The 16,248-nt window shown below is 50.3% G+C and overlaps 1 protein-coding gene across 3 annotated transcripts in view; it reads right to left on the bottom strand.

The window, feature by feature from the left end:
- Positions 1 to 2,569: 2,569 nt before the first annotated feature.
- Positions 2,570 to 16,248, bottom strand: part of VANGL1 (VANGL planar cell polarity protein 1) — a 36,401-nt gene continuing 22,722 nt past the window's right edge. For all 3 annotated transcript variants that reach the window (XM_068697912.1, XM_068697921.1, XM_068697931.1), the window contains exons 5-8: positions 13,074 to 13,207; positions 10,000 to 10,132; positions 7,739 to 7,973; positions 2,570 to 7,366 (exon numbers count right to left, since the gene is read on the bottom strand). In XM_068697912.1, the coding sequence (XP_068554013.1) occupies positions 7,106 to 7,366; positions 7,739 to 7,973; positions 10,000 to 10,132; positions 13,074 to 13,207 (763 nt within the window). In that variant the 3' untranslated portion in view covers positions 2,570 to 7,105. The remainder of the gene's footprint in view (positions 7,367 to 7,738; positions 7,974 to 9,999; positions 10,133 to 13,073; positions 13,208 to 16,248) is intronic.

The following is a 16,248-nucleotide window of genomic DNA, read 5'->3' as shown; positions in this document are numbered from 1 at the left end:
AAGAAACTGGGAAACAGCTTTCTTTCTGCTGGAGGTACTCTCCATTTTACTAACAACACACAAACTGACAGCAGGGCTGCAAAACTTGTTGGAGCATTTCAAAGCGGCCGGGGTAACCTGGCTGGTAATGATTTATGTGTATGCAATCACCACACCGAACTATCCCTACCTCCATCTGCGAACACGTTGTGTTCACTGCTCCCTCTCCTCTCGGCACCGACTGGCTCGGCAGCGCACAGATGCTCACATGAAAAGGGAGCGGACACCTCTGCCCCCGTGGATTAATTGTCAGCACCGGAAAGGGCTGCGACCTTAGCCCATCACCTTCCCGGTCCAACACAAACGCAGGAGCGGTGTTGAAAGATAAATCAAAGCCTTCAGCTTGGCCAACTCCCAGCCTGCCTGCCCCTCCTGCCCGCTGTTGTGACACACGGCATCCTGCTCAGAGATCCCCTTCCCCTCCCACCACCCCGGTGCCCCTGCCTTGCTGCACTCTCTTGCCCTGGTGGCCTTCATGTTTAATCCCTCCCTTCATCTCCCAGGAGTTCAGAGCTGGGTCTGGGACCGCAGCGCCGATGCACAGCACTGGTAGAAGCTGTTTTGAGGTTTGGAGTCCTGCTCACCTCCGCAGCTAGATGTTTCATCCAACTATTTACTTAGCTAATGCTATTGCATGTCGAGGCATTGCTAGTGCCTCACGCAAGACTCTGGAGCCAGATAAGTGACAAATCCCTTTCTTAACCCATTTGTTATACCCAGACTGCACACAGCCCCTTTGCCCTGTCCTTTTCCACCGAATTCTCCAAATCTGATGTTCCTTTACCATCCATAACGGTGAGGCCCATCACCTACCGTGGTCAGTAGGCCTTATTACGGACTAGGCCACGCTTTGGCTACCAGCCCTGCTCGGCATCACAGACTTTACCCCAGTAGTTGTTGCCGTGCTGCCTCAGGTAGACAAAGCCTTCTGCTCTAGAAAGAGGGCTGCAGAGGAGGCTTCTCCTTCCCAAGTGACCCCGGTCTGGCACCTCCCTCAGGGGCAAGGTGCTTACCTCATGTTCAGCACACCCCATTCCTTCAAGCATTGCTTACTAGTCGGTGCCTCCTTCCCCATCTTGTCAGAGGTTTGGGTGGGTGAATACTTGCCCTCCTATTGCACCCGAGACTCCCTCACACCTCAAAGACCCTTGCAACTCCAGCGAGAGATTTGGCCAAACCAAAACAGCTCTCTCAGCTCTAATTTCTGCTGAGCTGCACACCACAGCCCCTTATGATTCAGATTCCCGAGCTCTGGGTGAAAGCCAAGGGAACTGGTCCCTCTAGCAAAGCCTGTTCCTTCCCTCAGCTTCCACAGGCCAGGGTAGGAGAGAAAGCACAACCAACAGCAGCAACCAGCTGCTGGTTTGGTATCAGCACTGAGCCACAAATTAAACCGAGCCCGCTGAACTCAAAGACAAACTCAAGACAAAATTTTCAAGGCTACCCACCACCGGCACCCAAGGGCAGTAGCGGCGTTATTCCCCCCTTTCTCTGCCCATTTCGGGGAGCTGCCCTACAGGAGGGCCAGGCCAGGACACCGGTGCTGGGCACTGCCAGGATAAAGGGACAGGGATCAAAAGTGAAGAGATCACAGGAGGGCAGGAGGCAGGACCGAGCACACCCCCATCCCACCCTTCCTGCTTCCTCCCGGGCTTTGGTTTGCCGCCGTGTAGCCCAAATAGACTCACCTCCCCTCTGAGCAGAGAATCACCCATTTGGATGTTTCTCTCCACCAGTGTTTATATCCATACTGCTTATCTCAACAACCGCTGGGCTGTTTTTCACCACTCTGCAGCATCCTGTGGATTTTTCCATGGCATGGAGAAGACCTGCTTTGTGGGCCACAGCAAAGAGACCAGGTACTACCCCCATGGAAATGCGCTGTCCTGAGGAGCCAGGTACCAAAGACCTCCAAGGGAAGGCGGCCACCATGCCAAGCTTCCTCGGGCACGGTCTTTCCGAGCTCTTGGCACTTGGGGTACGGAAACTGGAGGTGGGGACAGCCACATCCACGCGTGCTTTTGGGGCGAGAAGCCCGACAGTCTTTTTTAGCAGAGCACAGGCTGACATCCACCGAAACGAGGAGCGCTGCTGGCTTTGCCCCACCACTCCTCCACCCCACCGGGCCCAAACAAGGAGTTCAGGCACGAATCCCACACTTGGTAATTTGTGTGCAAACCAGCAAAGAATAGAGCAGGCAGAAAAACCTGTTCCAGCCCCATTCCCCCACCACCACACACACCCTCACCAGCTGTATTTACTCTCCATCATTTGAGATTTCAGGTGTTCAAAGCAGTCACCTACCGGTCCCATTTCGAGAGTGATAAATGAGCTTGCATTTTAGTGCGGCAGGGCAGATCAGAAGGGTCTCGGAGGAGGGTGACAAAAGACAGCCTCAAAAAGGTAAAACCACATGTTTGCAGGGCCCCTCCCGGGCGCAGCTAAGGAATGCTTGGAGGCCAGAACTACCACCTCTTTTTTTTTTTTTTCTTTTCGTCTTCTTTTGGTCTGAAAGGATGAGAGGAAGGAGTGGGACAATCAAATCTGGTTTCAGTTTATTTCCAGAATTTTACTGTACAAAATATGCAAAGTGTAAAACAGTTTTATGTTTCAGTTTAAAAACAACAAAAACCCATCCAGCTATAACTTAAGAGAACCCAGCTTGGAACAGAACGACTTACTAGGCTAGACCCACAGTGCATTAATGTCACAGACACCAGGAATTTGCTTAAGTTCACGATTAGAAAAGAACAGAAAGACCATGTACCAACGCAGTTAAAGTCACATGTGCAAAGAGGAGGAAAAATAAAATTAAAAAAAAAAGAAAAAAAAGAAATGCTGGTTAGTGTCTATTGATTAGAAAACCTTGGCAAAACCCATCTTACTATACACAGTTTGTGTAGAAAAAAGAGTATTACACAGTGATCCAAAAAGGGCGTGGGATGAGAGTCGGTTCACTCCCCTCCTCCCCAAGACACGATAATGCTGAATCAAAGAAACAGGCACAGAAGAGTGTAAGATCCCTTCACAGGCGGGTCCCTGTGGGCGCTGAGCCCCAGCATCCCCGTGTGCAGGCAGGGGATGCTCCCAAGCCCCTTCGGCGCTGGTGCAAGGTGCCCACGGAAGCAGCCGTGGGGAAGGATTGCTCCTCTGGCAGAGCACAGCCACAGCGGGGCTGCGAGGCAGCACGAGGGCAAACCCACAGCCTCTCGGAGGGAAGCAGACAGGCAGCTAAAAGCGCTGGTGCTGGGGGGACCTGGTGCAGGAGAAACCCACCGAGATCCACGCCAGCCCCAGGGTAGTCAGAAGCAGCAGCTTTTGGTCACCATCGATCTGAGGCGGCAGCCCAAACACAGAAGGATGCATATTCCTGCAGGAGACTTCAAGGCTCAAAGCCCTTTCTTTTAGGAGAACAGGATTTTTTTAAATCTTCTTTTTTATTTTTTTTTTATATAAAAAAAACGGTTTGATCCCAAGAGTGCTTCCTTCTTCACACAATTTAAACACTGAACCAAGCCTAGCTTGAGGCTTTAGACATGTATAATGCATACACCTATAAGGGAACAAGCCACATACACACACAAGCTGAATGAGAAAACAGACATCTGCACAAATGTCTCAGGAACCTCCCACATGGCAGGGCAGAGCTAAGCACAACTGAACAGCAGAGCCTGGGACCAGACTACAGCATTTTTTCCGAAAGACTGCAAGGATTTTTGATTTACCATTAAAAAAGGGTAGATTTACAAGGTTTTGTAAGCAAGATGAAATTGGCCTGAGTAGGTTTCCACATTTAGCATAGCACAGATCTTTCCACTTCCCTCAGTAACGAATGCTGGAACAAGCACATCTCAAACAAGCCTTTTACAAGGTACTTAACGCACGGCCAGTTTTAGAAACTGCTTCTCCCCAGCTTTTGGCACGCTTGGGAGCAGCCGATTCCCTAAGCTTTGTGTGGAGCATCCCAAAGGAAAAGGGAAAAAGCTCCTTTAGCATTGGGATTTGTTCAGAATTCCCCCAAATGTGTATCTCATAATGAGATGTCCCCAAGCTCCAAACCATGGCCCAGCACTTCCCACCCCACTGTTCACTCTTTATCCACGAGAGTCAGCCTTTGTGGAAACCCACTGCCATTTCCATCTGCTCTGAGGCAGCGGAAAGTCTTAGTTGCATCTGAGTTTTGGAAGATCTCAGCACGGTTTTGGATTTAGGCTGTAACAAATCTGAGTCTTTAAACTGTCCGAGCAGCATACTCAAGAGTCACAGGAAAAACAGCACAGAAGAGAGGAGCGGGGCAACACCTCTCCTGGCTAGGCAACACGGCACCTTATCGAGTGGGCTGGCCGTCAGTGAAAGATGTCCAGCATGAGGTTCTTCTCCATCAACTTCACCACAGACAGGGTCCTGATGTCTAAAACTCAATTCCCAGTCAGATTAAAGCACACAGGCAGGGACAGAGCATGGAGAAGGAGATGGTGCAGGACAGGAGAGGTGTTCGGAGGGAAACAGCCTGCGCTTGGCTGGCAAACCCCACAGGCCTTATTTACGCTCAGCTCTTGGCAAGCTCTCCCGAAGTAAGGACTGCAGGATTTGGATCAGAGCTTCGTTCCCTCTGACTCGATTCTTACTCATTAGCTGGCTATAAACAGAGTTAAACAAACCAGTCTGCTCTCACCGCTCAGGATTTTTATAAAGAGCCTGAGTTCCTGCAGACTTCACAGATCCATCCATGGATCTCAAAGCACTTCGCGATGAGCTGAGTTTAGCCTCACAACACCCCAGTGAGGTAGGTAACGATCGTGGTCCCTTGATTTCGCATGGGGAAGCGAAACAAGCCCCCAGACAGAAATCCAGAGAAATAAAATATTAAAAAAAATAAAAATTGGGAATACCCAGGAGTCCAGATTCCTTGTGGCATGTCCTCACCCCTGAACAGGCTGCAACTCTAGAGCAAGCAGACCGTTCGAGAGGTGAAGCTCCCTCCCTTCGGATTTTATCAGGCAGAGCATTCACACCGACACTGGGAAGAGCGTTTAATGCAAGAGCTGGCCCCTGCTGACAGCGTCCTTTGCAGCGACAGAGAGAGAAGGCAGCAGAGCAAGCACACGCTGCTTCCGTCTGGCTCTCCGTGCGCTTAAGGATTCGACGCAATTAAGGATTAAGACATGAGTTTCCTGAGCAGATATCGTCAGACAACCCCCTCGCAGGCGGGGGGAGGGAGAAGGGGCGGTGGAGGAAATCCTGGGAAAGGAAAGTTTTACAGAGAATTGCCTGAAACGAGGTGCTCCCGTTTTTCACGGCACGCCCAAGCCCCCGGCACGGTGCTTCTTGTTCTGACTGCTCGCAGACGAGCCAATTCAGCCACAGGCAGTACCCTGAACACAAGCAGAAGTGCTCCGCAGTCTCCCTCCCAAGCTACTCCCAGTCTCTCCCACCCTGCCTGCTTATGCACATCTTAAAAGCCAGATACGTACATCTTTAGGAGAGCTGTATGTGAGATACTATACACCCATCAAATTTTGAAAATGATGCACCCTCGCAGTGAAAGGCACTGGTTTTGTACCTCGCTGACATGGGAGCCCTTTGCATTAAGACATCTACGTGGAAGGCAGGTCAGCTCCTGCTAGATACAGATACTTGCATGGCAAAAGGCTGGGCAGGGTGAGCTGAGCTGTTTCCACTCACACAGGTGAATCCATCACCACAGGGCTGGGAGGCTCTAGGAGGGACCTGGCTGAAGGGCGATGCTTTGTGCCAGCAACCAGACGCTGGCTTAAGCTCATCTTTCAGAGGAAAACTTGCAAAACCCCGCAAAACTCAGATGACAAAAGTCACACACAAAAGCTGCAATGACGGGCAAAGACGCTTTCGAAACAAAACTGCAATTTTCGGAGCTATGAGTCGCACAAAAGCAGAGGAACAGCAGGCTGTCCCGGCACTGAGGAGAGACCCCCATGGCAGAGAAAGGCCAGGAAAGGTAGGCAGGTTTTCAACATTCAGACAGAGTTTGGTATTGCTCAGCTACAGCTGAGGGTGAGGAAGGAAGGACACGCTGTGGCGTTTGTAGATCTTCCCCTCCAAGGGGCTGGGGGTCTGTGATGTATGAGAAGGAGCCGGCTACTTACCTACTCTGCCCCAGTGCAAACGCGCAGCCCCTGCAGGTATGAGAGGAAGAAGCAGTAAGGCAGACCCCGAGGGGACTGTGACTGGAGAAACACGTTTGGAAAGGCAGGCAAAAAGGGACGGAAACAGGGAGCCTTGGGAGGGCCCGACAAAGGAGGGGGTAAGCAGGAGGGATGGAGCAGCTGAGAGAAAGAGAGCAAAAGGGAGCTGTGTCCTGCAGACCAGTTTCGCTAAAAAGCATCGCTAAAAAAATGTTGTTTTGAAGAGCGGCAAGATGGGCTGAGCCACTTCGAGACAAGCAACTTCACAGAGGCTGAGAAACGGATGGCAAAATCATCTCACTGTGCTCACACAGGTCCAGCACTGAAAAGAGGGCACAGGGAGAATAGGAGGAAAAAAAAACCACAAAAGTTTGTCTTAAGGTTCTGTGGCTCACAGAAGAAAAACCTCTCACACCCAGTCTTTGATACCCTCTCCTTCCTAAGTGGAAAGGAACTGCAAATACCACCTGTACAAGCAGATCTCTACGGCGGAGAGGCGAGCAGCAGATTCTCAGCAATAGCTACAGGTAGCAGAGACACAAGAGCGCGCACACGGTGTAAGGCAGCATTCCAACAGAAATACAGACGTTGCAATTGTGCAGAGAAAGAGAGCGTGAGATTTACAATATGCCTGGAAAGGGGGGAAAAAAATAATAATAAAAAAAAAATCTGTTCTGTCTCCAAGGCTGAGCTAACCGAGCCAAGTCACCCTGTTGCCTCTTAAGATATTTCTTTCTAGATAAGATATCCCAGCTCCCCCCACCCCTTTCCAAATAAAGTGCAGATGGTCAAATATTACTGGTCCATCATCTGCCAGTTTCAGTCAGCATTGGGGAAATTAAACCCAAAAGCACGATATTGAAAAAAAAAAAAATCCCCAAACAACCCACCCTCGAAATCCCTTAGACTGAAGTCTCGGACTGTAAGCGAAGGACAAATTTATGAGACTTAGGGTCTATGAACTCTTCTGAGAGTTTGATGAAGGGGATTTTCTTCACATTAGCAACAAGGCTGAAGTCCAAGCACTTGAGGACAAAAACAATCCCGTCTTGCAAGCCGCTTGTGACCGCTTCCTCGCTAACGAGCGTCCACTGCTTGGAGAACCAGCGATCCCTGTCGTACTGGAGGGTTGGGCCAGGGCTGAGGTAACGCTCCAGGAATGCCTAGCAAGAAAAGGAACACATTAGCACCAGGGGAACAGCAGCCCCACAACTCGACTCGGTCTGCTCTGTCACCTCTGTCTGCAGGATCGTGGCTGTTTTCAGGAGGGGAAGGCAGGACGCTGCGGGATATCAGAACAAACAGCTGATTATCTCACAGGCACTTTCAGCTAAGAAGATACAGGAGGTGCTTTATAGGAAACACCCTCTTCTCTTTAAGACCTGATGCAATCTCCAGCGTGCTGACTGTATCACAGACAGCAACCACATAAATCTCCACTCACTTTCCCCAACAACTCCCTGCTCTGTGCACGCACGCAGACCTGCTGTACCTTCATCCCTCCGTCCTGCACCAGCGTTAAAAGAGCTCGTTACCTTTGGTGTCATGTTGTTGGTGATGCAGAAGGACAAGTGCTGCAAGATGCTCTCCATGCTGTGGTACTGCTGCTGGCGGGTGGTGCGAAGGTACTTCTGCAGAGCTCTTGCCATGGAGGGGAAGATTGCCTGGGCTGCTTCTCGGGGGTCCATCATCTCTCCCGGAGCTTTCTGCTGTTCCTCTGCCTGGAGGCGTTTGATATGAGTGAAAGCCTCCTCTACTGCAACCACAAGCCTGCAGAAAGAAAACCAGGACGGCAAAAGTCACAAGAGGAGAGGTAGGATGGCTCTGTGGTTAAGGCAGAGCCTGGGAGTCGGGATTTACAAGCTCCTATTCCCATGTCTACCGCTGACTCACTGTCTGCCATCGGACAAGTTACATAAAATGGTCTCTGCTGACAGTCTGTGAGGTAGACAGCAGCTTTCCTTTCCTCGCTCAAGCCATCTGAGGGTCATAAAGCAGGATTAAGACTTTAAAAGCCTGAGTGTCGTACTTGGTTCTGCCAACACAGCATAAACATCGGTTGCACGAACTGAACAAGACACAGCTGCCCTCGCGGTGAACGCGCATCTTGGAAAGCAGCAGTTCCAGCACACAGTGCAGCAGCTTGAAGTCAGGAAGAGGCTGGCCATAAACTAGCATGACCCAGGACACAGAGTGCTGGAGGGCTCTCCCTGTGCTCACAAGCTGTGGTCTGCTCTGATTTACACCAACCGGTACAGTCCTAGTGCTTCTGGGTGACTGCCCCGTAACTCTCCATTGAACGCTGATGAGATCCCCATCTTCATGGCTAAACTGCAGCCAAAGACATCCTCTGCAAACCATTCCTGTCTTGGTACAGGTGAGCAAACACCAAGACTGCGCCAGAAAAAGGCAAACATGCCAAAAAAACATTTGCAAGTTAGCCCAAAAGAATTTAACAAGTGAGGGACTATGCTGCAGTCAACGAGGAAAAGCGACACTAATGGAAAAGCCACCAAAAAAAACTCTTCCTCTTCTCTAGACAGCACTTGTTTCACACTGGATTTCCACTCAAGTCACCAATTACTGTCTACAATGCCCCCAGTACCCAAGCACCTTCAAGCTAGGAGAAACTGCCTCATGACAAGCAGAGGTATAGAGTATTGCATTCAAACTACATGTGAAGAACAGCATGAGAAGCCCCGACCCTTACGAATTTTAATTTGACTTGGGGGGAAACTGGAAATCAGTTTCTAATCTCCTCATGTCCTGTTGTTGCAGCTCTGACCTTCCTTCTTTGAAACATCTGGCCTTCTAGTGACTGATGGCTTTCCTCTGACTAAGCAGCTGCTCAAACCAAACTCATGGAGCAAGGGAGATGTGCCCAAGTTCGGATGCTACACTGCACGGGAAGGAAAATTTAAGTTCCTATCACTCCAAGGCTGGAAGAGAGCCCAACAGACAGCGGCTAAGGAGCACAGGTCAGACCAAATCAGGCTACAGGGACACACTGTGCCAGCACTTTCCCAACAGAATATAAACAAACTGCCAAAAGAAAACACAAAACAAGCCAGCTCCTTCCCGTTACTGCACGTGCCTTCCCAATGCAGCTCAGTTCAGGGAGGCCTGCCTGTAAGCAACTTCCCTCGAACCATTCGGTGTGTTAACTACAAACTGTCATCAAGCTCCTGAAAAAACGGAGGCACAAACCATCTGCGGTCACCTCACCAAAGCGTTAACTCTGCAGCCTAAGTGTGACTGACAGAAAACATTATTTCCAAAATCAAACGCAGCCAGTTCTGGTCATGTCTTTCCTCCCCTGCTCGTCTAAAAAGGGCAGCCAAACTGCTTCTTTTTGTTGCCTGTAAGCCCAAATATTCTTTCTTCCCCTACGAAGAGGCGAGCCCAAGTCTGTCCCTGGATTACTCGAGCTGAGATGACAAGCCTAAGCATGGGGGAAATAATGGGATTTCCTACAGCAAGTAACTACGGATTTGTCAAACACTGGACTGTTCCCTAATCCGTGACATTGCATTAGCTTATCTGGCATAATATACATGAGCTCTGCTTATGCATTTTCCTCAGATAACTCTAGTTGCAAGCTGTCACTGTCCCTCATGCATCTGGGTTTCGTATGCTTGTGTTCTGCGACAGATTTACAGCCAGCCCCAGCCCTTCATCGAAAACTCCCTCCCTCTCAGCAGGCTCAGCCAGCCCAACACAACCAGGTCTTTAACGAATGGTTCAGGCACGGGCTGAGCAGTGCCCAAAAACAATCCTGGGGAAGGAGCAGCTTTACCTCGCCCGACGTTTTTTAACTCGGCGCTCGTGGTCGGCCTCTTCGTAGTAGAGCTCGTTGTGGCTGGAGTCTCTGCGCCGGGCAGCGGCTGCGATCATGGCACGGGACTGCCCCGAGGCGTTGTTACCTGGGCCTTCCGCAGGGGAGGAAAAGGAGAAAAAAGAGACAAAAAGCAGGCATTACCGGCACAGAAGGCAGCTGGGGAAGACCAGCACCCCACAGCATCTGCCACAGGTGGTCTGCAGCTCCCGAAGCAGCAGGATCACCTTTAGACAAAGCACAGAGTTTTTCTGAAGGACAGACGTGTCTGAGCAGCTGGACAGCAATGGGTTAGGTTGGGGTGCATGTGCATAACAGCTCCTTGAGGCACTCAGAGCAGCACCTGCCATCAGAGCTTCTGTTGCTGTTAACAGATCTTGCACAGCTACAGGAACAGGGAAGCTGCGAGCTGGGCTCTGCTACACCCCAAGAATTGACAGAGCTGTCTCTGCAGGACCTTAACCAGTGACCCTAAAATGCAGTAAAGGCCTAGGAAGCTCGCAGCTCTGGCTGTTTGGGCAGAGAGGAGACAGAAAGGGAGAAAAGGATGCCTCTGAAGGGTCTAGCAACCCTTCTATCCAACAGAGGAGAAAAAGAAGCCTAAGACTGCCTCCAAACTATCAAGAGCTGCTTTTTCAACTGTTCTGAGAGCCCATTCTTACCTGGCAGTGGTTAAGGCCAATCAATTGCACAGACACGCTTAAAATTATCATGGTCATGCAAGGGCAGCTTTATTTTTTTTATTTTTTCCCTAAAAAGCACAAACCAATCTCCAAGAAAGAAGCCTGCAGTTCAATAGTGGGAAGGACAAGCATCCGAACAGATGGCTTCTTAAGAATCGAAACACTTTTTGACTTCGTTTGACAGCCTTGAAATGGAGGATACAACTTGAGGCAGACACCAGCTCCCAAATTTGGGTCAGAATTATTATACACTTCATTGACTATGCCTGGTGATGGAAATTCAGGTTTTGAAGGTGAGCCTCCCCACTCTGTAGGAGAGAGATTACAGCAAGACGATTTTCCTTCCTGGCTGCTACAACATCAAATACAAAAGCTGCCAACAAATTAAGCTCCTTTAATAGCGTTACTGTCTTCACACAGAAGGTGTAAAAGACTGTCAGGATGCCAAGCTAAGCTGCAGCCAGAACTACACTACGCTCTTCTTTGCAAAGTGGATGGGAATGCTTGTAAAGAATATGCCTCTAAGCCTGAGATTTCCACGTCTGCAAAGACAGAAAAGGTTGCACAAGGAACAGCCCAGGGATCCTGTACTGCACCAGAATGGAAAATGCAAGCTTTCAGGTCCTGGCAGGCTCACGAGCTTGACACTGAAGAGGCCCAGCCAGCCATTTCTGGAGCTTGCCGATAATTTCTTCTCTTCCAACAAATTTTGTGAGCTAACATCTCCTAAACTGCTGACGCTACTGGACTGGCAGTTTTTCCTCGAGGCTTGGGATGTCCCAGAAGCTGCCGCAGGAGCAGACACCCTGCCACCTCTCGAAGAGATGCTGCAATGCAGGAGAAGAGAAGCAAGCTGGTAACCAGAACAGCGTGTCCGGCAGCCTGGTTTGAATGGCGTGCAGACACCTTGGGAGCTGGCAGCCCTCGCTTTCCTCACATGGGGCCTCGCTGAGAACGAGCAACTGGAATGCAAGGTTTCATTTTTAGAAAAATGCAGAGCAAGTCAGTTTACTTCCCCTTTCCAACTCAACTTGTTCCTTGCCACCTGCAAGCTTCTTCACTCCAGGCATCAGAGGAGACACAGAAAGCCCAACCCTCTCCCACTCTGCTGCTTCCCTTCACCTTTCATCTGCCAGAAATGGGAGATTGCATTGTAAGGATCTAAACCTACAGTTCATTTTACGGACTCAGAAGTGTTGCGTTGGGTTTAGGGAAACACTGAGAATAAGGCCCTTGAAACTTCTGAAGATATCAAATTGAAAATGAAATGCACAACACTGAAGCGTTGTTGAGGCACAGGAAAAAAACAAGACGTGATTCTGTGTGACAGATATCCTCCATATTTCGGTCACCACATGCCAGACGTAGAGCCACCCTGCCCAGCTAAGTCCCTTCAGTCCATCCCTGCTCTAAAAACCTTTCACCACTAACATATTCTGTGCAGAGCTGCTGCACAAGATGCGTCTTACCACATCTTGTCACGGGGCTTCAGCCACGCTTCCCTGTAAAAGCTGCCCTGTGCAACTTCAGCTCCTCCATCAAAGGAATCTGCACTTCGGCTTTGCTGCTCGGGCACACCCCGCTTATCAAGGCTAGCTTTTACTGATAGAGCTCCAGATTGTCCAGTAATTAAGTCCAGTTTTCGCAGCTTTGAGTGTCCGCATGGATCCACTCAGCCATCCTCCCACACACATCCCTCCAGCCTTGCAGAGAGCTTGCACCAGGCCTGCAGAGCAGCAACGCTCCACGGGGATAGTTATCAGGCTTGGCATTTCCCTGTGAACTGCTCAGCATCACGGTGACTCGGAAGCACGGCCAAGCACAAGCCAGGCGTAGCTCATTTACTGCTAAGGCTGCAAGCCCGACGAGCTTTTCTTTCACTGTCAGCTGCTGCTCACACAGTTGCTTCTTCCTGCTTTGGTGCGAGCCTCCTTAACTTTCCTGGATGCTGCCTGTGGCAGCCCTGCAGTGAAGGACCGGGGAGCTGATCTGGGTTAAAAGTTGTGTTTATTGTACTAGCACAACCAAGGAGATGACCCAAGGGTGACAAGAAGCAGAGGCTGCCCAAAACCCGCAGCGGTGCCGAAAAGCGCTGTCAAGCCACACGGTAATTAAGGCTGACCCAGAACTTGGCTCTTTTCACCTGGCAGAGACAAAAGCCTTATTGTGGGCTAAACACATCTGTAAAGTCATCTGGAACCAGCAAGCTCAGCGCTGTTCGGAGAGCTTCCAGCAAAAGACAGGGATTTGGCAAAGCAGGGAGGTGAGAATGTGAGCATAACAAAGCGCGCTGGCCAGCCCGGCCCTTCCCCAGCCCACCCATTCTCAGAGCCTACATTTCACCTCACCTACCATCAACGTTGTAGACTTTCAGGCCAGCCATGTGCTTGGCTGCACGGGATTTGGAGGCTGTTAGCAACGCCGGGTTGTACACGGGGAAATCTCGGTAATAATTTTCCAGAACCACCAGTGCAGCTCGCTGGATACTAGGGGGAAAAAAAGGAAAAAAGAAAAAGATAAACAAAATGCAATGAGGTCTTTTTTTCCTTTTGAAAAAAAGTTTTATGGAAGAAGAAATAGCCACGTTATTTGGAACGGGGCTGTCACACCCACAGCATTGTGCAACACATGGAGTATTAAGCACCGAGGCTCTCTCTAGGACCTAAAATTTCAGCTGAGATGCAAGCAATGCCTCTCCCCTCCCCTAAATGTGAGGATTATAGCCCTGAACAGGGACAGAGCTGAAAGGGAAGCATGGGGCTGCCTACAGCATGGCAAAACACAGAGCGGGAACGCTGTAGCTGGCTGGTGTGGATGGAGGGGCCAGCTCCGTGTGGATGCTTTTCCCTTTGAGTCATTTCCAGCCGCACCTTGCAGCTCCTCAGATCTCCTCCATCCAAGCTCTGACAAGAGCCCAATCTTTCTTTCCAGCTTTCGCAGCAAGATAAGATCGCTGCCTGAGGAGCACAGCTGCCCCAGAATGAATTATCCCAGTACTGCCTGTTCAATCCCAAGGCAAGGCGCAGCATCAAGAGCGAATTCCCCCCCGTGGAAGGGAAACCTCTACATAAAAGGATGGCAGAAGGAAGCAAAACAGAAGGCACATCCCCAGCTGCAAAGGCCTAACCCAGAGGTATCTTCCTTTGCAAAATCGCTGAGATCACCTACTCACGGACCTGGAGGTTGCCCAAGCGCCCGCATTTAATTTCATTGTGAACCCACAGAAATTATAAAGGGAACTTGCCAGCGTATTTGTTGCCAGTTAATTGAGAAGCTCACACTTCCCAACAAAGGCTGTCATGAGGAAAGCAACCCGGTGTTCTCACACATGTTACAACACAGGAGGAAAAAAAACACAGGAGGAGGATGGTAACGTGGGAAAACAGGCAGGAACAAATTAAGACCTAAATTCAATTCTCAGCCCTACCACTGATTCAACGCACGCTCCCGGTGGAGCAATTTAATTTCCCCGTGCCTTGTGCTAATATTAACTTCTGCATCACACCCCAGCAATTTCAACACACACACGCCCTCCGCCATCCCCACGCCGTGGGTGCCCCTCTCCTCTCCCACCGATCAGTGAACGGAGCCCAGATGCCAACCCAGCCACGAGATTCTGGGAAAGAGGAACAGCTCCGGACTTGTTCGCTGTGTACCTTCCTCATCCACTGTTACGGCACAGCGTCATTTATTTCGTTAGCTGTGTACCTTTACGGTGATGAATTGAGCTTTTAAAGCAAATCCCATCTCCAGGACAGTTTTTTTTGGGGGTGTGTGTGTCTGTTGCACCTTGAAGGAGCTTTATTTTCCAGGTGCCAGCCCTAAATATCATCCCATGTCAGGCTTGTTAAAAGCTACTCCATTTAAGCACTCGGCTACTGATACGTAATAAAAAGCCACTGTTTAATCGAGGAAATAATCTTCCTTTCACAAAGGACTACAGACTGACAACCTCCACCCACAGCCAGCTTATTTCCCTCTGCCAAGCTTCTGCTTTCTGCTGTGCAGCTCAAAAACAAAAAGTTTCGTAAAAGAAGTCACGTGCCAGCGGCGCATATCCCCCTTCTGACCGCATCCAAACATGACTGAGTTTTTCCATGCCCGCTTCCCAGGAAGAAAGGTAAAACCTAATGGAGATTTGCCTCGAAATAAAACATTCGGAGAACTACGACCAACTAAGAACAAGAAGATAAATGTGACGATGGTTAAGGTCAGTGGCACACACGTGTGTACCCAAAACCCAAACGCAACCAAGCTTCTACATTGCAAAAAGCAGCTGCTGTTGCCCCAAAAATTAAAGCCCTGTTATTTTATCCTCGTGCAAACCCGGTGCGGGCTCGGTCCAGCTCCCTTTTAAAGAAGAATTAAAGAGAAGATGCCGTGGACGGGAAAATTAGAAGGGTGACCATAATTAGCGAGGGCCAGGCTGAATCAGAGCCTTCTGGGCTGCGTTGCTCAACCTTTTCGCCCACGTGAAGGGGAAGCCTCACCCCACAGAGCTCCATGTGGGCTCCACGTGGGAGCTGCGAAGCTGCGAGGACCCCAGGAGGGACAGAGATGCCCCCAGCATAGAGAAGGGGGTCTCAGGGTGCTTGGGTGATGTGACAGTGGGCATCCTGTTGGTTTTTTTTCTCTGCAGAAGCCACTTGGGAGGAGCTCAGCACCACGTCCGTTCGCTGCAGCAGATTCGGACTTCCCGTGCACACACGGATTGAAAAGAATGGGGAGGGGCGGGAGGAAAAAGGAACAGAAAGTTTCAATAGCACACCCTCTGTGCAGGGCAAGGACCCTCCTGATGTCCTGCAAAGGCAGCCCGGTGTGTTTTGGGCAAAGCTACAAAATACCAGAGCGCACAGAAGCGTATCAGGACACGAAAAACATTTTCATGCAACAGTTCAGGCTCTGAAAACCTGTGACCTGACAAAGGACCCCTGAGCACGGGCCGGCAGCCAAACGATTTTCCTCGTAGGCAGTTATCAGCCAAGTCCTACGTTTTGTTGGTTTGCATTTTGTGCAGTTTGAGGGTGGGTTTTTTATTATTATTATTATTCCTCTCCTCCTGAAGAAGGCCGTGTCGCAGCACGCTGCCAGCAGGGAAAGCAAACAGGCAGATCCAGCAGCACCTCGGCGGCATTTGGCAGCAGAGCCCTTCGCAAACAGCGCTGAATTCACTTCGGCTGGGTCTCCAAGGAAGCGGAGGAGGGGACTGGGACACAAAGGCAGCAACAACTGCCGGTGTTTTCCCCTGTCAAAAGATAAGTCAGGAACAATTCCGCTCGAATACTTGTTGCTACGTGGGATAACCTCGATACTCGGTGGCTCAGGAGGCATTTTGGCTTTGTATTTGTCTTCTGTGATGGACAACACCTGCTTCCTTACCTTGCTCTGAAAGCAAATCCCACAGCATCAGGGTTTAGGGGGAGCCAAGCATCCCAAACCCACAGGGAGAGGCAGAGAGGGCTGAGGGCAGAGCAAGCCCGGGGTTATTTCACCAACTGGTTCCCAAGCCAGACTCGCCTCCTCCAAA

The sequence above is a fragment of the Anas acuta genome, chromosome 1 (genome assembly GCF_963932015.1).
Source record: "Anas acuta chromosome 1, bAnaAcu1.1, whole genome shotgun sequence".
Classification (NCBI taxonomy): domain Eukaryota; kingdom Metazoa; phylum Chordata; class Aves; order Anseriformes; family Anatidae; genus Anas; species Anas acuta.
This window is presented reverse-complemented; position numbering and strand designations above follow the sequence as displayed.